The sequence below is a fragment of the Nyctereutes procyonoides genome, unplaced genomic scaffold (assembly GCF_905146905.1).
Source record: "Nyctereutes procyonoides isolate TBG_1078 unplaced genomic scaffold, NYPRO_anot_genome, whole genome shotgun sequence".
Lineage (NCBI taxonomy): Eukaryota > Metazoa > Chordata > Mammalia > Carnivora > Canidae > Nyctereutes > Nyctereutes procyonoides.
This window is the reverse complement of record NW_026575125.1, coordinates 14,922,014-14,945,724: the sequence shown is the minus strand read 5'-3', so window position 1 is coordinate 14,945,724 and position 23,711 is coordinate 14,922,014. Positions and strand designations below refer to the sequence as shown.

The following is a 23,711-nucleotide window of genomic DNA, read 5'->3' as shown; positions in this document are numbered from 1 at the left end:
TTCCACACTTCCATACATCATCTGGTGCTCATCATGACCAGTGCACTGCTTAGTTACCATCACAGGCTTCACCCATCGCCCCCCACCCCCCCAACCCCCAGTAATCTTCAGTTTGTTCTCTAGAGTTAAGAGCCTCTTTCTTGATTTGTCTTTCTCTCCCCCATTTTTTCCCTTTGCTTGTTTTGTTTTTTAAATTTCACATAGGAGTGAAATCATACGATATTTGTCTTTCTCTGACTTATCTCACTTAGCATAGTACTCTCTAGTTCATCCATGTCACTGCAAATGGCAAGATTTCATTTTTTTTTCTTTTAAAGATTTTATTTATTTATTCATGAGAGACACAGAGAGAGAGAGAGAGGCAGAGACACAGGCAGAGGGAGAAGCAGGCTTCCTGCAGGGAGCCCGATGTAGGACTCCATCCCAGGGCCCCAAGATCATGACCTGAGCCAAAGGCTGAAGCTCAACCACTGAGCCATGCAGGTGCCCCAGATTTCATTCTTTCTTATGGGTGGGTAATAGTACATTGTATATATATACCACTATTCTTTATCCATTCACTAGTCGGTGGACACTTGTGTTGCTTCTGTATCTTGGCCATTGTAAATAATGCTGCTATAAACTAGGGGTGCATGTATCCCTTTGAATTAGTGATCTTGTATTCCTTGGGTAGGTACCCAGTAGTGTGATTGCTGGATTATAAGATATTTATATTTTTAACTTTTTGAGGAACCTCCCTACTGTTTTCCACAGTGGCTGCACCAGTTTGCATTCCCACGAATGGTGCACGAGGGTTCCTTTTTCTCCACATCCTTGCCAACACCTATTGTTTCTTGTGCTGTTGACTTTAGCCATCTTGACAGGTATGAGGTGATAGATCATTGTGGTTTTGATTTGCATTTCCCTGATGATGAGTGGTGTTGAGCATCTTTTCATGTGTCTCTTAGCCATAATTCTTCTTTTAAAATTAAGGTTTAATACATACAGAGAAGTTCACAAAACAAATACAGAGCTCAAAAAAAAAATACAGAGCTCAGTGAATTATCACAAAGGGAGTTCTATGTAGCCACCAGCAAGGGCAAGAACTACAACACTGCCAAATACCATATGATTTCACTCATGCGAAATTTAAGAAACAAAACAAACGAGCAAAGGAGCAAACCAAGAAACAGATTCTTAACTCTAGAGAACACACTGATGGTTACCAGAGGAGAAGGGTGGGAGGATAGGGTTAAACAGGTGATGGGGATTAAGGAGTGGACTTGTCACGATGAGCACCAGGTGATGTGTGGAAGTGTTGAAACACTATATTGTACATCTGGAACTAATATTACACTGTATATTAACTGGAATTTAAATAAAAACTCAAAGTTTAAAAAAAATAGAATATTGCCAATATTCATACCACCTCCCACTTTCCTGAGGAGAGCTGCTATCTTCATTTCTAACATGATAATTTACCTTTTGTCTGTTTTGATCTATGTGTAAGTAGAATCACCAAGTATATATTTTGGAGGGAGACTGGCTTCTTTTGCTCAACACTAAGTTCATGAGAGTCAGCCATGTTGTTCCATTCAGTTTTAGCATCTTCATTGTCATTGGTGTATAGTATTCCATGGTGTGAATACACTCAATTTATATATCCATTCTACTGTTGATGGACATTAGGTTATCCCCAGTCTGGGGCTATTACAAACAGTGTTGCTAAGAACATTTCTGTACATGACATTTTGGTGCAATGAACCTATAGCTCAATTTGAAGAGAATTTATATCTTGACAACTTTAGCCCTTGAACACAGTAATATCTACCCATTTGAGTCCTTTTTAATTTCTCTTAATAATATTTTAGAAATCTCATACATCAATCATTAGGTTCCTTCCTCAGCACTTGATTACCTGCTGTGAATGATATCTTTTAAGATTTTCATTATCTAAAAGTTAATTCCTAGCTATCCCAATTATCAGTTACTCCTACTCAGTTCCAAATCTACCCTTCTTTGCCCTATTTTGTGATACTGGAACTGAACCCTGTAAATATTTCTTTTTTGGCAGCTGGTATAATGTCAGTAGAGGGTACAGGAAGAATGCTCCAACACTTGGCAGAAGAAATACTGCTGGTATGCTTTCCTTCTTGCTTTTACAGCACAGCATGGTTGCCAGAGGTGTGTGGGAAATGCATTGGCACCCACTCTCTAGTCGACTTCACTGACACCACAGTGAATGGCTTCCTTGCCAGGAATGTGTGGGAGACACAGTGGTACACTGCCCAGAATGGGTTTTGCTGGCATCCCAGTGGGTAGCTCCATCCTCTTCAGTCCTGGCCTACCAGCTATAGACTAGCTTTGACATGAGCATCTTAGTGAACTTTCACCCCATCTAGTGGCCCACTGTCACTCTCTCTCCAGTGAGGTCTGAATCTTAGCCTTGGTGGGAGTAGGGGATTCTTTCAAGTTTTTTCCTTCTTTGCATATACTCTCTCAGCCTTAGAGATAGTAGCTGTTCCCTACAGTTTCTTTAGAGTTCTCTTTTAGCCATTTTAGTAATTTAATCACATTTTACTAGTTAATAATTCTTTATATTAAATTTCCCTATTTGGGAGCCCGGGTGGCTCAGTGGTTTAGCGCCACCTTTTGCCCAGGGCGTGATCCTGGAGACCTGGGATCAAGTCCCACGTCGGGCTCCCTGCAGGGAGCCTGCTTCTCCTTCTGCCTGTGTCTCTGCCTCTCTCTCTCTCTGTGTCTCTCATGAATAAATAAATAAAATCTTAAAAAAAGGATAAATTTCCCAATTCAAATTATTGCTGTGGTTTCTGTCTCCCAAATAGACTCTAACAGATTCACTGATATATAGAAATGCAATCCATTTCATTCTACAACTTGTTAAATTCACTTATTAATTCTAATATTTTTTGTATCTTTATTTTGGTTTTCTATATACTCAATTATGTTGTCTACACATAGTAATATTTTATTTATTTATTTCTAATTCTTATCATCTTATTTAACTTGCCTTATTGCAATAGCTAGCATCCCTAGTACAGTGTTGAACAATCTTGAGAGTAGACACCTGTATTAATTTCCTATTGCTGCTGTAACAAATTACCCTTGGCTTAAAAATAACACAAATTTATTACAGTTCTGGAGATTAGAAGTCCAAAATCTGTTTTTGCTGGGCTAAGTCAAATTGTCAGCAGGGCAGGTTCCTTTGGGAAACTAATAGGAGGATCCAATTTCTTCCCCTTTTCAGCTTCTAAAGGCTGCCTATATTCTTTGGCTTGGGGTACCTTCCTCCATTTTCAGGGTGTATCATTTCTATATTTGCTTCCATCATCATATCACCTTCTCTTCTGACTCCGACTCCTCCTACATCCCTCTTATAAGGACCATTGTGATTATATCAATTCCACCTAGATAATGCAGGATAGTCTCCCTAGGTCAAAATCATTATTTTAATCACATCTGCAAAATTCCTTTAGCCATATGAGGTAACATTTGCAGATTCTAGGGATTAGGATGTAGACACACTGGGGGATAGGAATTATTCAGCATCTTTCTCTCATTCCCAATCTTAGAAGAAAAGGTTTCTTTAAAAAAAAAGATATTTATTTATTCATGAGAGACAGACAGAGAGGCAGAGACATAGGCAGAGAGAGAGGCGGGCTCCATGCAGGGACCCTGATGTGGGACTCCATCCTGGGACTCCAGGATCATGCCCTGGGCTGAAGGCAGACCTCAACCACTGAGTCACCCAGGCATCCCAAAGAAAAGGTTCATTACTCCATCAAGTGTGCTATTTTCTATAGGCTTTGATAAGATTTCCTTTATGAAATTAAGGAAATTTGCTTCTATTTTTAGTTTTCTAAGTATTTTCTAAAACCATGAAACCAAGGTAAAATAAATCCAACAAATTTTTCTTATTTTGAGAGAATCATGACTTCTTTAATTTTGTCAAAGCAGTGAATTACACTGATTGGTTTCTGAATGTCAAAACAGCCTAGAATTCCTAACATTTCTAGAATAAACCAAACTTGGTTGTGATATGTTAACCTTTTGCTAATATTTCATTTAGGAGCTTTTTCATCTAAATTTATGTGTGAGATTAGCCTTAAACTTTTCTTTTCCATAATGTTCTTGCTAGATTTTGGTACCAAGGTTATGCTGACCTCCTAAAATAATCTTGGAAATGTTCTTTCTATTTACATTCTCTGAAGAGTTTTGTAATACTGATTTTATTCTTAAATGCATATTGTAGTGGCTAATGGAGCTATCTGAACTAAGTTTTCTTTGTGGAAATTTTCAAAATTTCAGATCCATTTTCTTCAACAGCTATAGGATTGTTCATATTTTCTTTTCGTGTCAGTTTTAGTGTGCGTGTGTGTGTGTACATATTTTAGGAATTTGTCATTTAATCTAAAGTGTCAATTATTAGCATAAGAGTTTCTATAATACATCTTATGAGCTTTTCAATATCTGTAAAGTCTGTAGTAACATTTCCCCTTTCAATTCTGGCATTAGTTTTCTTTCTCTGTCTCCTTACCAGTTTTATAAAACTTTACCAGTTTCTTAAAAAAACCTTTATTTTTTTACTTTGTTGATTATAGTTTCATCTTTTAAAATTTAAAATATACGCATGTTCAGTGCTTCTCTAACTTGCACGTTACAAGTTTTGATATGTTGCATTTTCATTATCATTCAGTTGCAGAATTCTAACTTCCACTGTTATTTCTCCTTCAATCTAAGGGTTATTTAGAAGTGTATTGGTCGGGATCCCTGGGTGGCGCAGCGGTTTGGCGCCTGCCTTTGGCCCAGGGCGCGATCCTGGAGACCGGGGATCGAATCCCACGTTGGGCTCCCGGTGCATGGGGCCTGCTTCTCCCTCTGCCTGTGTCTCTGCCTCTCTCTCTCTCTCTCTCTCTCTCTCTCTCTCTCTCTCTCTCTATCATAAAAAAAAAGAAGTGTATTGGTCATTTCCAAGCCCCAGGGAACTTTCTGGCTACCTTCTGTCAATTCACTCTGACAGAAAATGTATTCTGTATGTTTCCAATACAAAATTTGTTGAGATTTGCTTTCTGTTCCAGTTTATAGTCAACTTTTGTAAGTATTCCATTTGTGCTTGACAAAAAATGTGTATTCTGCAACGTTGGGTCCAAGGTTCTATATATATATATATTTTAGGAAAAATCTGCTAATCTTTTTGTCAGTTAATTCATTTAGTTAAAGGAGGTATTAAAATCTCCCACTATGATGGTAGATTTTTCTACTTCTATTTGTTCTGTCCATTTTTGTTTTACATATTTTTGAGGCTATATGAATAGCTACATGCACATTTAGAATGGATTCAATTGGCAAACTGAACATTTTATCATTATAAAGTGTCCCTTTTATTTCTAGTAATATATATTTCCTTGAAGTCTACTTTGTCTAATATTAACAGAGTTGTTCCAACTTTGGTTTTGTGTTTTCATGTTATATATTTTTCTAAATGTTATTTTCCATATTTTGTACATATGAGTCCATTGTCTACTGGCTTCTATTGCAACTATTGAGAAGTCTGATAGCAGTCTAATTGTTTTGTCTTTGTAGTAGTGTGTATTTCTCTCTGCTTTTAAGATATTTTTATTTGCTGTTTGTGCTCTGTAGTTTCTCCACAAGTGTGTATGTGTGTGGGTTTACTTTTTTTTATCCTGTTTGAGAAACATTGTACCTCTCTACCTGTGAATTTGAGTTGCTCATCAGTCTGGAAAGTCTCAGCCATTATCATGTCAAATATATCCTCTCTTATATTCTCTCTTCCTGGGACCTTGAGTAGATGTATATTAGACTTTATTTCACTGTCCATAACTCTTAATCTTTCTAATTCTTTCATAAGCAGTATCTAATCTTCTGTTTAACCCATTCATTATGGTTTTTTTAAACAAGTGTATTTTTATATCTATTTGGTTCTTTTTCAAATCATTTTCAAATTCATGTCTGCAATTCCATCTTTTGTTTCTTTAAATATTTCTTAGTTTTTATTTGTATTTAATATTTCTAATATCTGATGTCTTTAGGAAACTAAATCTGTAGTTTGTTGTTTCTGTTGACTCTTGCTCATGGTAGCTAGTCTCCTTGTTTATTTCATGATCTTGGTTTTAAGCTCATGGGTGATCTCAGTCTTTGGATATACTAGTGACCAAAATTAGGGATGCATCCTTTGAACATGGATTTTCATTTGCTTTCCAAGAGTCAGGGGGCACTACAAACACAGGGCTACTTTAGCCACTTTGAGGGTCCAGGCTTAGTGTAGAAGCCTCAGATTCAGTTTATCCATCTCTCTATTATCCTATGGTTTAGTCTCAGGATTGAGTGCTGCACCAAAATTAGCATTTGCCCTCAAGATAGTCTACCATTTTGTGCTTGCTTGCTGCTCCATGTTCACACATGTGGTTTCAAAAAACCTTTCATGAGGAAAGAAAATGTTTCCTAGATATTTATCTTACTGTGAGGCTGGTAGCTGTATTAAAATTCTGTGTCCTCTGGAACCTAGCTGTTTCTTAACAGGACGGTCTTACAGAGTATCTAGTCTGAGACACTACCAGGATAGAAGAGTTGTTGTTTTAAGTTGAAAGAAACTTACTGCAAAGGAGGAATATGGCTTTTTTCAAACACATAATGGATTATATTTTATTTTTATCTCTATCTTTCCTTGCTAGTAAAAATAGAAAACTGAAATCCTAAGAAAGTAAAATAAAAAAAAAGAAAACTGATATGTATGTAAGCTGGTATGTTAAGAAATGGTAAGCATTACATAATTTTATTACCTGATTTACTGCGGTCTTGAAGTTGGAAAGCACGAATGAGATCAGTTTTTCGTGAAATCATTCTCTCTTTTAATATCCTGATGGCACTACTTTCAATAGTATTCACCCTATGTTAACAAAATAATTATTAGGTGAAAGACACATAAATCATCCCATTGTGTCTTGTTTTAATGTACTATGTTACCAGGTACCAGTTTCTACTTCAAATGGATTGCCTAATTTCACACATACCATGTTACTAGGTAGTCAATATTTATATATGTATGTATGTGTGTACACGCATTGTGAAATCTTAAAAGGATTACCACTGGTGTTCTCTTTTTGATTTCAAAGATTTACATGAGCAGTTGATGTGTGAGCATATCCGAGATAATTTTGAAAACAAGAATAACAAAGAAGGACTTGCTATAAGCACACATTAAAATTTACTGTGAAGTTGCTAAAACCAAACAGCAGGTATTGACACAAGAGAAGACAGATGCATGAGCAGAACATAATAGAAATTACATAAACATAGGGAACTATATATGGGGAAAATATATATGACAAAGAAGGTATTACAATTCAACAGAAAAGGGCAATTTTTTAAAAAACATAGTACTAGAATAGTTATCTGTCTGGATGCTAAACTACCTTAGACCATTTACAAAAATAAATTATTTTTTTAAGATTTTATTTATTTATTCATGAGAGACACAGAGAGAGGCAGAGACACAGGCAGAGGGAGAAGCAGGCTTCCTGCAAGGAGCCCGATGTGGGACTCAATCCCAGATCCCAGGATCATGCCCTGATCTGAAGGCAGACGCTCAACTGCTGAGCCACCCAGGCGTCCCTCTTTAAAAAAAAAAAAAAGATTTTATGTATTTGAAAGAGAGAGAGAGAGTGAGAGAGCACAAGCCGGGGGAGGGGCAAAGGGAGATGGAGAAGCAGGCTACTCACTGAGCAGGGAGCAGTATGCAGGGCTCAATCCCAGGATCCTGGGACCATGACTTGAGCCCAAGGCAGATGTCCAGCCACCTGGGCCACCCAGGTGCCCCCAAAATAAATTCTAAATAAAGGAGGAAGAAAGGAACAAAGTAGCTATGAGTCATATACCCCCCCCCAAAAAAATAGCAAAATGGCAGAGGTAAATGCAACCATATCAATAATAACAGCATATGTGAATAGATTTTTAAAAATAAAAAAGTGGGGACTGTGAGACTGGATTTTTACAAAGAGACCTAACTATATGTTTTCTGCAGGAGATATGCTTTAGTTTCAAAGATACAAAGAGCTTGAAAGAACAACAACAACAAAAGATGTACTATGCAAACATCAAACATAAGAGAGTCAGAGTAGCTCTACTAATAGCAGAATAGACTTGAAGACAAAATTTGTTACTAGAGATAAAGAGGGATATTTTATAATGATAAGAATCAGACAAGAAGATAAAACAATTATAAACATATACAAACCTAACAATAGAGCCCAAAACTATATGAAGCAAAAATGGTAAGAACGGAAGGGAGAAATAGACACTTTAACAACAATAATAGTCGGGGACTTCAATATTCTACTTTCAACAATGGATAAAACAATGAGGCAGAAAATACTAAGGATATAAAATACTTGAACAGCACTATAAATAAAGCACTCCATCCAACAACAGCAGAGTATACATTTTTCTAAAGCACATATGGAATATTCTCCACAATAGACCCTATGCTAGGCCACAATATGTCTCAATAGATTTAACATGATTAAAATCATACAAAGTATCTTTTCTGACTACAAAAGGAATAAATTAGAGATTAGTAACAGAAAGAAATTTGGAGAAATCACAAATACAAGGAAATTAAACAACATAATCCTAAATAAGAATGGGGCAAAGAAGAAATCACAAGAGAAGTTAGAAAATACTTTAAGATAAATGAAGATTAAAACACAACATGTCAAAACATATGAGACACAACTAAAGCAGTGCTTAAAGGAAAATTTATGGCTCTAAATGTCTATGTTATCTCAAATCGATAATATAATCTCTGCCTTCTAAAACTAGAAAAAAAAAAAGAGTAAACCAAAAGAGGGATAGAAAGAACAAAGAATAGAGAAAAACTGCAGGCATAAATGTTTTATTGTACTTCACAGGTATTTATACATATTGAAAGTTTGTGACAACCCTGAATCTAGCAAGTCTATCAGTGCCAATTTCAAATAGCATTTTGCTCACTTTGTGTCTCTGTCTCTGTATCATGTTTTGGTAATACAATATCTCAAACCTTTCCAATATTATTTGTTTTTTTAAAGATTTTATTTATCTATTCATGAGAGAGAGAGAGAGAGAGGCAGAGGGAGAAGCAGGCTCCATGAAGGGAGCCCGACGTGGGACTCGATCTCGAATCTCCAGGATCACACCCTGGGCTGCAGGCAGCACTAAACTGCTGCGCCACCAGGGCTGCGCTATTTTATTTGTTATAGTGATCTATGATCAGTAATCTTTAATGTTAGTATTGTAATTGTTTTGGTGTGCCACAAACTATGCCCATACAACACAGCCAACTTAATTGATAAATATCTGTTCTGACTGCTCTATTGACCAGCCATCCCCTCACCTCTCTCCCTCTCCTTGAGCTTTCCTATTCTCTGAGACACAGCAATATAGAAATTAGACCAATTAATAACCCTACAATGGCTTCTAAGTGTTCAAGTGAGAGGAGGAGTCACAGGTCTCTCCTTTTATATTTTTTTAAGTTTATTTATTTATTTTTTTAGTAATCTACACTCAACGTGCAGCTCAAACTCACAACCTCGAGATCAAGAGTAGCATGCTCTTCTGACTGAGGCAGCCAGGTGCTCCTCACTTTAAATAAAAAACTAGAAATGATTAAGCTTAGTGAGGAAGGCATGTTGAAGCCAAGAGAGGCTGAAAACTAAGCCTCTTGTATCAAAAAGTTAGTCAAGTTGTGAATGCAAAAAAAATTTTTTTGAAGGAAATAATTAAAAGTGCGATTCCAATAAACTCAAATGATAACAAAATGAAACAGCTGTGATTCCTGGGTAGCTCAGCGGTTTAGCACCTGCCTTTGGCCCTGGAGTCCCGGAATTGAGTCCCACATCGGGCTCCCTACATGGGGCCTGCTTCTCCCTCTGCCTGTGTGTGTGTGTGTGTGTGTGTGTGTGTGTGTGTGTGTTTCTCATGAATAAATAAATAAAAATCTTAAAAAAAGAAAATAAGACAGCCTTATTGCTGATATGGAGAAAGTCTGTGTGGTCTGGATAGAAGCTTAAAGCAGCCATAATATTCTCTTAAACCAAAGCCTAATCCAGAGCAAAGTCCTAACTCCCTTCAATTCTATGAAGATTGAAAGAGGTGAGGAAGCTGCAGAAAAAAGATTTGAAACTAGCAAAGGTCAGTTCACAAGGTTTAAGGAAAGAAGCCATCTCCACGATATTAAAGTTCAAGGTAGGGGATCCCGGGGTGGCGCAGCGGTTTGGCACCTGCCTTTGGCCCAGGGCACGATCCTGGAGACCCGGGATCGAATCCCACATCGGGCTCCCGGTGCATGGAGCCTGCTTCTCCCTCTGCCTATGTCTCTGCCTCTCTCTCTTTCTCTCTCTGTGACTATCATAAATAAATAAATAATTAATTAAAAAATAAAAAAATAAAGTTCAAGGTAAAGCAGCAAGTGCCGATATAGAAGCTATAGGAAGGTATCCAGAAAATCTAGCTAAAATAATTAATGAAGGTGACTCCACTAAACAACAGATTTTCAATGCAGATGAAACAGCCTTCTCTTGGAAGAAGATGCCATCTAGGACTTTCCTAGCTAGGGAGGAGAAGTCAGTGCCTGGCTTCAAAGCTTCCAAGAACAGACTGACTCTGTTAGGGGCTAATGCAACTGTGACTTTAAGTTGACGCCAATGTTTATTTGCCATTCTGAAAATCCTAGGGTCTTTGAGAATTATGCTTAATCCACTCTGCCTGTGCTCTATAAATGGATAAAGAAAGCCTAAATGACAGCACACCTATTTATAACATGGTTTACTGAATATATTAAAGCCCATTGTTGAGGCCTACTGCTCAGAAAAAAAATTCCTTTCAAAATATGACTGCTCACTGACAATGCACTTGGTCACCTGAGAGCTCTGATGGAGACATATAGTGAGATTGATGTTTTTGTGACTGCTAACACAACATTCATTCTGAAGCTCATGGATCAAGTTGGAATTTAGACTTTCAAATCTTATTATTTAAGAAATACATTTTTGTAAGGCTATAGCTGCCATAGATCATGATTCCTCCGATTGATCTGGGAAAAGTAAATTGAAAACCTTCTGGAAAGGATTCATTATTGTAGATGCCATTATGAACATTCGTGATTCATGGGAAGAGGTCAAATATCAACATCAACAGGAGTTTGGAAGAAGTTGATTCCAACCCTCATGGATGACTTTGAGGGTTTCAAGACTTTGGTGAAGGAAGTCACTGCAGATGTGGTGGAAACAACAAGAGAACTAGAAGTGGAACCTGAAGATGTGACTGCATTGCTGTCATGATTAAACTTGAGTGGATGATGAATTGCTTCTTATGGGTGAGCAAAGAAAGTAGTTTCTTGAGACAAATCTACTCCTGGTGAAGATGCTGTGAAGATTATTGAAATGACAACAAAGCGTTTGAAATACTATATACATTTAGTTGATAAAGCAGCAGCAGGGTTTGAGAGGACTGGCTCCAATTCTGAAATAAGTTACTGTGGGTAAAGTGCTGTCAAACAGCATTGCGTGCTACAGAGAAATCATTCATAAAAGGAATAGCCAATCAATTTAGCAAATTTCACTGTTGTCTTATTTTAAGAAATTGTCACAGCTGCCCCAAACTTCACCAGCCATCACCCTGATCAGTTAGCGCCATCAAGATTGAGGCAACACCCTCCACCAGAAAGATTATGACTGGCCAAAAGCTCAGATGATGATAAGCATTTTTTTTAGTGATAGAGTATTTTAAAATTAAAGTATATACGTTGTTTTTTAGATATGCTATTACATACTTAACAGACTACAGTATAATATAAACATAACTTTATATGCACTGGGAAACTGAAAAATTCTCTTGACTTGCTTTATTGTAATATTTGCTGGTCTGAAACTGAGCCTGCAATATCTCTGAGGTATGCCTATAAATGAAATAGAAACCAAAAACAATAGAGAAAATCGATGAAGCCAAAAATCTGTTCTTTGAAAAGATCAATAAAACTGACAAAACTTTAGCTAGACTGACCAAGAAAAAAAGAAAGAATACTCAAATTTCTAAAATCAGGAATGAAAGAGAGGGTCATCACAACTGACCTCACAGAAATAAAAGATTAAAAGGGAATACTGTAAGCAATCGTACACCAACAAATTAGATAATCCAGATGAAATGGACAAATTTCCATAAAGATACAAACTATCAAAACTAAGAAGAAATAGAAAACTTGAATATACTTGGAATAGATGAAAAGATGGAATAAGTAATCAAACAACTTCTCATGAAGAAAAGCTCAGGATGAGATGGTTTCACTAGTGAAGTCTACCAAATATTTAAAGAAGAATTAATATCAATATCAATCATTCACAAACTCTTACAAAAATAGAAGAGGTGGGCATATTACCCATCTTATTATATGAAGCCAGTATTTTATCCTGATACCAAAACCAAAGATCACAAGACAACTACATATTACTGTAACATCTCTTATGAATATAGAAGGAAGGGAGTTTGGCTGGCTCAGTCAGTAAAGCTATACAACTCTTGATCTCAGGGTTATGAGTTTGAGCCCCATGTTGGGCATAGAGATTACTTGAAATTTTTTTTATTTTTTATTTTTTTTTAAAGATTTTGTTTATTTATTCATAGAGACACAGCTAGAGAGAGAGAGGCAGAGACACAGGCAGAGGGAGAAGCAGGCTCCATGCAGGGAGCCCGACGTGGGACTCAATCCCGGGTCTCCAGGATCACGCCCTGGGCTGCAGGCGGCGCTAAATCGCTGCGCCACTGGGGCTGCCCTTGAAATTTTTTTTAATTTGAAAAAAAAATGAATGTAGATGGAAAATCCTCAACAAAATACTAGCAAACCGCATCCAGCAATATATAAAAAGGATCATATATCATGTACAAGTGGGATTTATCCCAGGAACGCAATGTTTGTTTAATATCTGAAATGAACAGGGACACCTGGGTGGCTCAGTAGTTGAGTGTCTGCCTTCGGCTCAGAGCATGATTCCAGAGTCTCAGGATTGAGTCCCGCATCGGGCTCCCTGCACGGAGCCTGCTTATCCCTCTGCTTATGTCTCTGCCTCTCTCTCTCTCTCTCTCTCTCTCTCTCTCTCTCTCTCTCTGTCTCTCATGAATAAATAAATAAGATCTTTTAAAAAAATCTGAAATTAACAAATGTAATACACCATATTAATAAAGAACCAAAACCACATGATCATCTCAATAGATGCAGAAAAAGCATTTGACAAACTCTCTCTTTCATGATAAAAACATTCAACAAATTAGATATAGAAGAGAAGTTCCTCAACCTAATGAGAGGCATCTACATAAAACACAAAGCTGATATACTTAATGGTGAAAGACTGATGTATCCCTCTTAAGATCAGGAACAAAGCAAGGCTATCTGTTTTCACTACTTCTAGTCAACATTAGTCTAAGAGGGTCTAGCCAGGGCAATTAAGCAAGAAAAAGAAGTTAAAGGCATCCAGATTGGAAAAGAAGCAAAATTATTTTTCATTCAGAAATCATATGATCTTGTATATAAAAATCCCAAGGAATCTACTAAAAACTATTAGAACTAGTAAACAAGTTAATCAAGATTGAACATACAAAAATCAATTGTACTTCTGTACCTAGAAATGAACAATCCAAAAATGTAAATTAAGAAAGCAATTCTACTTACTACAGCACCAAAAAGAATAAAATGCTTAGAAATGAATTTAACAAAAGAAATCCAAGATTTTTACACTGAAAAACCAAAACTTTGTTCAAGGGAATTAAAGCTGTAAATAATGGAGCAATATTCTACGTTCACAGACTCGAAGACCTAATATTGTTAAAATAGCAATAGCCAGGGGTACCTGGGTGGGTCAATCTGTTAAGTGTCTGACTCTTGTTTTTGGCTCAGGTCATGATCTCAGGGTCATGATCTCAAGGTCGTTAGACCGAGCCCATGTTGGGCTTTGCGCTTAGTGGGGAGTCTCCTTAGGATTCTCTCTCTCCTTCCCCTCTGCCTCCCCTCCCCAAGAAATTAATTAATTAATTAATAAGTTAATTATTAAAACCTTAACAATAAAAATAAAATGTCAGTGGCCACCAAATACATCTATAGATTTAAAATAATCCCTCTCAAAATCCTAGCTGGCATTTTTGTAGGAGTTGACAAACTGATTCTAAAATTCATATGGAAATGCCAGGGTTCCAGAATAACTGAAACAGTCTTAAAAAATAGGAACAAAGTTCGACTCATATTTTCTAGTTTCAAAACTTACTACAAAGCTATAGTAATCAGGATGCTGCGTTACTTGCATTAGGATAGACCTATAGATCAGTGGAATACAATTTAAAGTCCAGAAATAACCTATACCTTTATGGGCAATTGACTTTTGACAAATGTGCCAAGACAATTAAATGGGAGAAGAACAGTCTTTCTAACTGATGATGCTGGGAAACTGGATAGCCACATGTAAAAGTATAAAGTTAGAGCCCTACCTCACACAATACACAAAAATTAACTCAAAGTGGATAGGATATTCAAATGTAAGTGCTTAATCTATAAAATTCTTAGAAGATAATATAGGAATAAATCCTCATATCTTTGGGTTGGGTAATGGCTTCTTAGATACAACACCAAGAGCACGACCAAAAGAGAGAGAGGGAGAGAGAGAGAGATTGGATTTCATCAAAATTAAAATTTTTTGTGCTGCAAATAATACCATCAAGAAAGGGAAAAGATACCCCACAGAATGAGAGATACTATCTGTAAATCATTTATCGTTTTTTTTTTTTGTAAATCATTTATCTAATAAACGATGTATATATAGGATATATAAAGAATTCTAACACAGCCATAATTAAAAGAGTAATAACTCAATTAAAAATTGAAAAGGGGGGAATCCCTGGGTGGCTCAGTGGTTTAGTGCCTGCCTTCAGCCCAGGGCATGATCCTGGAGTCCCGGGATTGAGTTCCACATCAGGCTCCCTGCATGGAGCCTCCTTCTCCTCTGCTTGTATCTCTGCTTCTCTCTCTCTATGTCTCTCACGAACAAATAAAATCTTTAAAAAAAAATTGAAAAGGGATCTGATATAAATATTTCTCCAAGAAGATATGCAAATGTCCAATAAGCACATACAAAGGTCCTCAACATCAATGGTCATTAGAAAAATGAAAATCAAAACCACATTGAGAGTCCCACATTCACTAAGATGGCTACAATAAAAAAGATTATAATAAGGGTTGGCAAGGATGTGGAAAAATTAGAATCCTCATACACTGCTGGTGGGAATGTAAAATCATGCAGATCCTTGGGAAAAATCTTGCAAGTTATTCAAAATGTTAAATATAGAGTTACCATACAATCTAATAATTCCACTTTCAGGTTATATACCCAAGAGAAATGAAAACATGTATGCAGAAAATCTACCTACCAATGTTCAAAACATTATTAATTATAATAGCCAAAAAGTAGAAATAACCCAAATTTCCATTGATGATCTGATGAATGGTCAAAGAAAATATGAACTATTCAAGCCAAAAGAATCTTGAAAAAGAAAAACAAAACTGGAGTTATCACAATTCCAGACTTCAAGTTACCTTACAAAGTTGTAGTGATCCAAACAATATGTCACTGGCACAAAAATAGACACAGATCAATAGAACAGAATAGAAAACCCAGAAATAAATCAACAATTATATGGTTAATTAATCTTTGAAAAGCAGGAAAGAATATGCAATGGGAAAAAGTCTCTTCAACTAATGGTGCTGAGAAAACTAGACAGCTACAGGCAAAGAATGACCACTTTATTACATTATACATAAAAATAAACTCAAAATGGAATAAAAACCTAAATATAAGACCTGAAACCATAAAAATCCTAGAAAAGAGCACGGGCAGTAACCTCTCTGGCATTGGCCATAGCAACTTTTTCTAGATAGGTCTTCTAAGGCAAGGGAAACAAAAGCAAAACTATTGGGACTATATCAAAATAAAAAGCTTCTCCACAGTGAAGGAAACAATTAACACAACTAAAAAGCAGCCTGTGGAATAGAAGAAGATATTTGCAAATGACCTATCTGACAAAAGGTTAGTATCCAAAGTATATAAAGAACTTATTGGGACGCCTGGGTGGCTCCATGGTTTGGTGCCTGCCTTCAGCCCAGGGCATGATCCTGGAGTCCCGGGATCGAGTCCCACGTCGGGTTCCCTACATGGAGCCTGCTTCTGCCTAGGCCTGTGTCTCTGCCCCCTCCCCATGTCTCTCATGAATAAATAAATAAAATCTTAAAAAAAAGAACTTATCAAACTAAACACTCAGAAAACAAATAATCCAATTTAAAAATGGGCAGAAGAGGGATCCCTAGGTGGCGCAGCGGTTTGGCGCCTGCCTTTGGCCCAGGGCTCGATCCTGGAGACCCGGGATCGAATCCCACGTCGGGCTCCTGGTGCATGGAGCCTGCTTCTCCCTCTGCCTGTGTCTCTGCCTCTCTCTCCCTCTCTCTGTGTATCTCATGAATAAATAAAATATTTAAAAAAAAAATGGGCAGAAGACAAGAACAGACATTTCTCCAAAGAAGACATCCAGATGATGTTCAACATCACTCATCATCAGGGAAATGCAAATCAAAACCACAATGAGATATCAGCTCACACCTATCAGAATGGCTAAAATCAACAACACAAGAAACAATAAGCGTTGGCAAAGATGCAGAGAAAAAGGAACCCTCGTGCACCATTGCTGGGAGTGCAAACTGGAGCAGCCACTGTGGAAAACAGTATGGAAGTTCCTCAAAAAGTTAAAAATAGAAATACTTTATAATTCACCCATCACACTACCAGGTACCTACCCAAAGAATACAAGAACACTAATTCCAAGGGATACAAGCACCCCTAGTTTATAGCAGCATTATTTACAATGGCCAAGATACAGAAGCAACACAAGTGTCCACCGACTAGTGAATGGATAAAGAATAGTGGTATATATACACAATGCACAATTACCCAGTCCTAAAAAAGAATGAAATCTTGCCATTTGCAGTGACATGGATGGAACTAGAGAGCACAATGCTAAGTGAGGTAAGTCAGTCATAGAAAGACAAATACTCTATGATTTCACTCCTATGTGAAATTTAAGGAACAAAACAAATGAGCAAAGGAAAGAGGGAGAGGCAAACCAAGAAATAGACCCTTAACTACAGAGAACAAACTGATGGTTGCAAGAGGGGAGGGATGGGGGGGATGGATTAAATAGGTGATGGCGATTAAGGAATGTACTTGTCATGAGCACAGGATTGATGTTTGGAATTGTTCAATCACTGTATTGTATGCTAGGAGGAGGTGACTGGTGAGTGACTGCCAATGGGTTCAAGTTGTCTTTTAGGATCGCAAAAACGTTTAAAAACTAGATTATGATGATGGTTGCACAACTCTGTAAATATATTATTGGTGAATTGCGTATTTTAAATTGGGTCAACTTTGGGGTACCTGGGTGGCTCGGTGGTTGAGCCTCTGCTTTAGGCGCAGGTTGTGATTCTGTGGTCCTGGAGTCCCACATCAGGCTCCCCTCAGGGAGCCTGCTTCTCCCTCTGCCTATGTCTCTGCCTTTCTCTGTGTCTCTCATGAACAAATAAATAAAATCTTTAAAAAAGAAACACACAATAAACACATTAATTTTATAGTGAAAACTTCTCAAGAACATCATGTTAAATGGAGAAAAGGAAGATAAGCTATGGATGCCATCACATGGAGAGACACTCAACTCTTGTCACATATACTTCTAGGTAAAGAAACCAAGAGACAAGAGCACACAGGGCTGTTTGGGGGACAGGGAAGGCTGGGTGGATGTGGGGACCTTCATTTCTTTACATTCAGTTAGAGGCTGCCCGTGGACACTGATGGCTTTACCCATTTAAAGAACATATGAATTGAAAATTACTCCTCTTGGATTCAAATATGAATGCATTCACCCCTTGGTGTCTGAAACTAACCCTACTGTGTTTATACCCATGAGTAACCAATAAGTAGTTATCTTCCCTCTTGTGGCCACTCTTAATCACTCTGGACTGGTTCTACTTGGCTACCAGTACCAGCGCTCAGAATTCTTAGAGCATACACACCTTTGGTAAAGAGGCCTCAAGCACGTTGCCTTAGTTACTTGGTACTGGAAAAATCGAAGGTTCATACCACTGCACAGTTTGATGTAAGCTCCTCGATTGCTGCCTTCTTCATAATAATTAGAAGCAGAAAATACAGTGACAACCTGATTAAAGAAAAAGAGGGCCAGGGTCACGTAGTTAGTTCTCAAAAGGTCCTTCAATAAAGGCAGAGATAGCTCAATTACTAAAAAAGCAAAAATCAAAGAAGGTCCCAAATCCATACAAATTATCCAAGTCTGACAGGATTTTCTGTGATTCCATTAGAGAGCAGCAAGGCTTTTAAGTCCGTGTCCCTGGGAATGCTCGCTTGTACCCACTCAACCCCACAGTGGAAAGCCTTGCAATCCTGTGTACAATTTCAGTTCCATATCTCCGAATTCTACTTAATGCTTGGTTTTGCAAATTCTAATTTTCCAAGCGAGTAAAGCTTTTGTTTTCTTTCCTTGTGATATCTGAGTGTTCAAAATAAAACTTGTCTAGTATGCCTTTTTCTTTTGCTTAAAGCTGATTGGTGTAGAGGGCTTGGGGCCCTGCACAAAACCTGTCCTTTAAGGGGACAGAAAAAGGTGGCCAGAATACAGAGTGGCCCAGGACCACTCTGCTGGGAAGGAACCAGCCTTGAGGCCATGGTAGAAGATGGCAGGGTAACACTTGTTGACAGACAACCTGGCTTGGGCCCAGCTCTGCCCTCATCAGCCTGCTGCTTCAGACAAGCTATTTTCTCTGTTTTCTTAGTACAAAGAAACCTTAAATAATACTTGCCTTCACTATCTCACAGCATTAGCATGAGCTGAAAATGAACTAATGGAGTTAAGAAAAGCAAAAGTCTTGAAATAGAAAGAGATGCCACAAATTTGGTATTCTGTTTTATTTATTGCTCTTCTCTGGTAGAAAAGGGACATCCCAAGACAACTTGGAACAAGAAACCCATTCCTCCGCCCTCTTCCAGCCTTACCAGACACCACTGAAGGAGCACAACACACTCCATTCTAGTGGCTGCAGCTGAACTGACCACGGCAGGGACTCGCTAGAGCTCACCCACTCGTGAGTGGAAGGGAGGTGTGTTGTGTGGCTCTGCCCTGTACAGGGAAAGCACAAAAGGTCAAAGCGAACCGGATTCGCCGCTGCCTTTGGTGCTCTGTGAGAGCAAGTACATTCCTAACCACACTGTGCTGGAGAGTTGCCTTTCGATTCATACAGAAGGAAGGCTGTCTGTGGGTGTACTTAGAGCAACATGTCAGAATTTCTCTCTGGGATTAGGGAAGATCAGAGAAACAAGCCAAACATCTCTTAGGGTGAGGTACAGGGAGGCCCCTTCAAACAACCTGCCTGAACTCTGTCTACCAAAGCACCGCCTTCTGTTTTGGTCCTGGGGAAGACACCTTCCCATGGACCTTGGGTCAGACACATCCTGTGAAGAAAGACTGCTTGGGGCCAGGATGTGTGTGATGATGTCACCAACAATGTTAGCTTACCTTCCCATCATGGCAGATTTCATACCCTTCAGGCTTACATTCATGAGACCTAATGAGCATCTTCAACTGGTATTTATTAAGAACCTTGGAGGTAATATCAGGTCCAAAGTAGCAGCCCCCTCCTCGACTTGTGTTTGGGTAACAGCCTCTTTTGCCTCTGGGATCACTCCATAGAATATCGATAACCTTTGAACAACAGACCAGATTAGGCCACTATTTACAAGTGAGAGTCTGTCTTTCTAGATTCCAACTTATTTGCCAGAAATATTAACCCAAGTTATCCCAGAGTCTATTTCTTGTTCCTCCTTCAAACTTGTTTCAGACTCATCTCCTCCATGAATTTTTTCCACAATAATTGTCATGCCCACAGCCACCACAGTCCCTCTCTGCCTCATCCTCAATAACCAGTATAGCGGTACTTTGTAATCATGAAGAATAAGCCCTTGCCTTTGTCTGTCTTTAAAAATCTCGTCATGATCAGTTCACAATTGCTGAATCTGCCAAGGTGTTTTCTCTTAAAAGAACTTCATTGTCATGTTCTAAGGAGAAAGCAACTCCCCACAAGGGACACACATTAGAGGTTTGTAATATGTTCAAAGAGATAAGGTAGGTCTCCCAGCTGTGGCTTTGGCCCTGGTTTTTGTCCTCTTGGAGCAGATGGCATGAGGAAGACTTTTCCCACCACAAATATAGACAAGCATTCGTCCAAGAATATTTCCTAAGTCATCTCCTTCCCTTTTTGTCCCATTGATAAGAACATTCTCAGCTTCAGCAATACATTTAGCCACTGACTGGTTTCCAAAATGTGTCCTCCTGTATCCATAAGTATCTTGGATTTAGGGGCTGAAAGAGGTAAATGCAGGCTACATGATGCCCAAGACTGAAGATTCAAGTTTCTAAGAATATTTTTCATCACTCTGATCCACATATCATGTTTCTTTATTTAAACTCCTATAGGAGTTTAAGCAGTAGTGAGAAAAACTAGCTTTGTCACTAAAGCTGTGCAGCCTCAAGAAAACCTGGGTCTCAGTTTCCAGATCTTTAAAATCAGGGGTTTGGGCCAGATGACTTGTAAAATATCTCAAAATTCTAACAGACTATGATTTTCACAGTCTGTATTTTCCATGTTTTTGTTCTGCAGGCTTGACGGATCATACATTTTAAGTTCTGCAGTTATTCAAGCAGGTCCAAGTCGGGACTTAACAAGAGGACCAGAAATGGTTGTCCCAGTAAACTGGACAATGCACTCATTTATAGGTTTGGTATTGAAGGGGAGTTAGAAATAAGTGAGGAAGAAGACAGCGAGGTGGAGAGAAGAACAGAACTGGTAGGAGAACTCTGTAATGTTTAGCACCTGGTCCGAACTTATGGCAACACTCCATCAGGCACAAACCAGACACCTGCAGAGTTTTTGATGATTGATTGCAGTGAGAGTGAAAACCACCCAAAGAAGATTCAGACCAGGGTTCTCCTTTCTCCCCCACTGAATTCCAACATAGGCACAATCCTACCCTACAAACAAATACAATGAAGCCCATTTATCTTGTTGGTGTTTATGACAAAACCAACATTTGCATTGTCATATCTGGCTCTTACACTATGAATTCATGTGATTTGACCTTTAGTATAATGAAGGCAGAAACACAAGGAATTGTGTTGTATAAGGAGGGGATTAAGTTTTAAATTCTCACATGAGATGCAAGTCGTTTATAGCCAAAATTACCCTTAATGTACACTATACGTGATTTTGTATATACAATCCTATACAATAATATGGATGTGTTAATATTTTATATATGTGATAATGTATAATGGGATAAATAACTTCTATGGAAATAAATTTTTACATACTTTTCTTTTTACCATATACATATAGTTGAAACTTATATAAATTAAATGTATATATAATGGACTCTTGGACTAGAATAAGCACTGACCAAGGAGTTAGTTCTTCAAGTGTCACCTGTATCATGTTGGGCAAATCATTTAACCTATTTGCGCTTAAGTTGGCTCATCAATGAAATAAGAAAGATATATCTAACATTCATTTTTCTATGATTCAAAGTCAAAGGGGGTATGAGTCTTATAGAAATGAATGTCTTCAGAATTATCCATTCCATGAATTTGCATTTCTTCTTTCTGTCTAGAATTCAGTCACTTGACTAGGTTTACCCAGACTGTGGCTATAATATAGATTTGTTGTTGAAACAGATTCCTCAGCAAAGACAGTTTCTTTCCTTCCAACAATGTCCTCTCCTCTGAAAAGCAAGGGCCTTGTGAGTGGTAAGTGCATGAAAGAATAGTTATTTATAATATTCCTTCCTGAAAATGTTCTAATCAAAAATTGGAAAAGTTTTACTGAATGACAGTTTTTACATGACCTGGTGAACAAAAATCTGTTTGTGTCTCAGCGTTTAAACCTTCCAAATCTAAAATAAATCCAGCAGAAGTGCCCTGTGCTTGTCTGCAACTCTAAATAATCCAGTTCCCAAAAGTATGCTTTGTGGGAGAGTTAATAGCTCTGAAAGGTGTATCTAAATGCTTCTCTTTTAAGACACTAATCCTATAGATTCACTATTCCTTTGTATTTTCCCTTAGTCATGTGTCTTCCTTCCAGCTTTTGAACAAGTTGTTTTAAAAGCTGTGCTTAACCCAAACCTTCCAGTAATACTTAAATTGCTTTAGAGGCCTACTCCTTGTTTGCCCATTGCCTCACTGGATGAGGAGAAACTAGAGCAGTTCATTTCCTTCTTGAGACCCCCTATCACTCTGAAGCCATCTTTCCCTTCAGTAAAGGAGCATGGACATTAAAGTCATACCAGGCATCACATCCTGCTCTATCACTCAGTGACTAGCCAAGTGACTACAAACAAGCCATTGCCCTCTTGGGAGCCTGCACAATGAGGCTGACTACCCTATTTAAAATTACAACTCTGTCCTCTACCTCCAGTTCTCCTGATACTCATAACCTTGTTCTAGTTTTAATTTTTTTCCATAGAACTCTCCACTTAACATATTATATAATTTACTTGCTTATTGTTATACTATTTAACTCCTCCCCCTAGAATGTAAGCTTCATGAGGTAATAGATCTTTAGTCACTGGCATTCTCAAAAGTCTAGAATAGTGACTGACACATAGCAGATGTTCAATAAATACTTGTTAAATGAATGAATTAAGAGAAGGGAGTCACTCAGGAAATAAATTATTCAAATTATTTTTTAAACCTCTCTGGTCTTCCTGTTGCAAGTCTGTCCTAAAAGAAGGGTATCACCCTTGTCTCTATATAGTGACTTAGCTATGAGTACATATATCCCCCACATCTCAGTGATAAAATAAAACTTAAATTATAGCACTAGGCCAAGAATGATGCACTTCTGTGAGTATGGGACAAATAAAGAGCCTACGACCTTTATTATAACATAGCTCATAGATATTGAGAAATAAAGTATGAAATCTGGTGTTATCTGGAAATTTCAACTCTAACTAACTAAAGTATGCATACCCACTTAGTACCGGCAACTGAGAGAAGAAAATTAAGGATACAACTGAAATTACTAAAATATTGGGAATGAAATTCTGGTCCATTTTACCTGTGTCAGCTCCAGTCATGTGCACGGAGTCTGCAAGATGCCTCATCTCTATTGTTGGGTGGTGAGAAGTTCTAGTACAGAATAATGACTGCCAGTCTCCTCCTCCCACTTCTTAAGGCTCCATCTCTCCAGAATTCTAACTTATCTAGGCTTCCAGTGGCCAGAATTTTCTTTTTGTGCAACTCCAATCTCTTTGGCATCATCCTTTTTATTCACCATAACCCTAGCAGTGCTTGTTCTAACCTTTGGTCTTTGGAGTTTGGATGTCAGAATTTAAGGAGGCATCCTTTCCTACTTGCTATAGGTTGTCTCTTGTACCTTCTTAATTTTTAAATACTTTAGATGCACAAGCCATTGATGAATTCTATTTCTCTCTTACTGCCCCTTCTCCTTCCCTCTCTATCCCCCCCCCACCTCTCTCTGTCTTTCTCCTCAATGATTAGAGGATATTTTACAA

At 37.9% G+C, this 23,711-nt stretch overlaps 1 protein-coding gene across 1 annotated transcript in view; it reads right to left on the bottom strand.

The window, feature by feature from the left end:
* Positions 1-23,711, bottom strand: part of PPEF1 (protein phosphatase with EF-hand domain 1) — a 75,601-nt gene that overhangs the window by 3,847 nt on the left and 48,043 nt on the right. The window contains exons 10-12 of the mRNA XM_055338313.1: positions 19,663-19,848; positions 18,149-18,291; positions 6,801-6,907 (exon numbers count right to left, since the gene is read on the bottom strand). Of these exons, the coding sequence (XP_055194288.1) occupies positions 6,801-6,907; positions 18,149-18,291; positions 19,663-19,848 (436 nt within the window). The remainder of the gene's footprint in view (positions 1-6,800; positions 6,908-18,148; positions 18,292-19,662; positions 19,849-23,711) is intronic.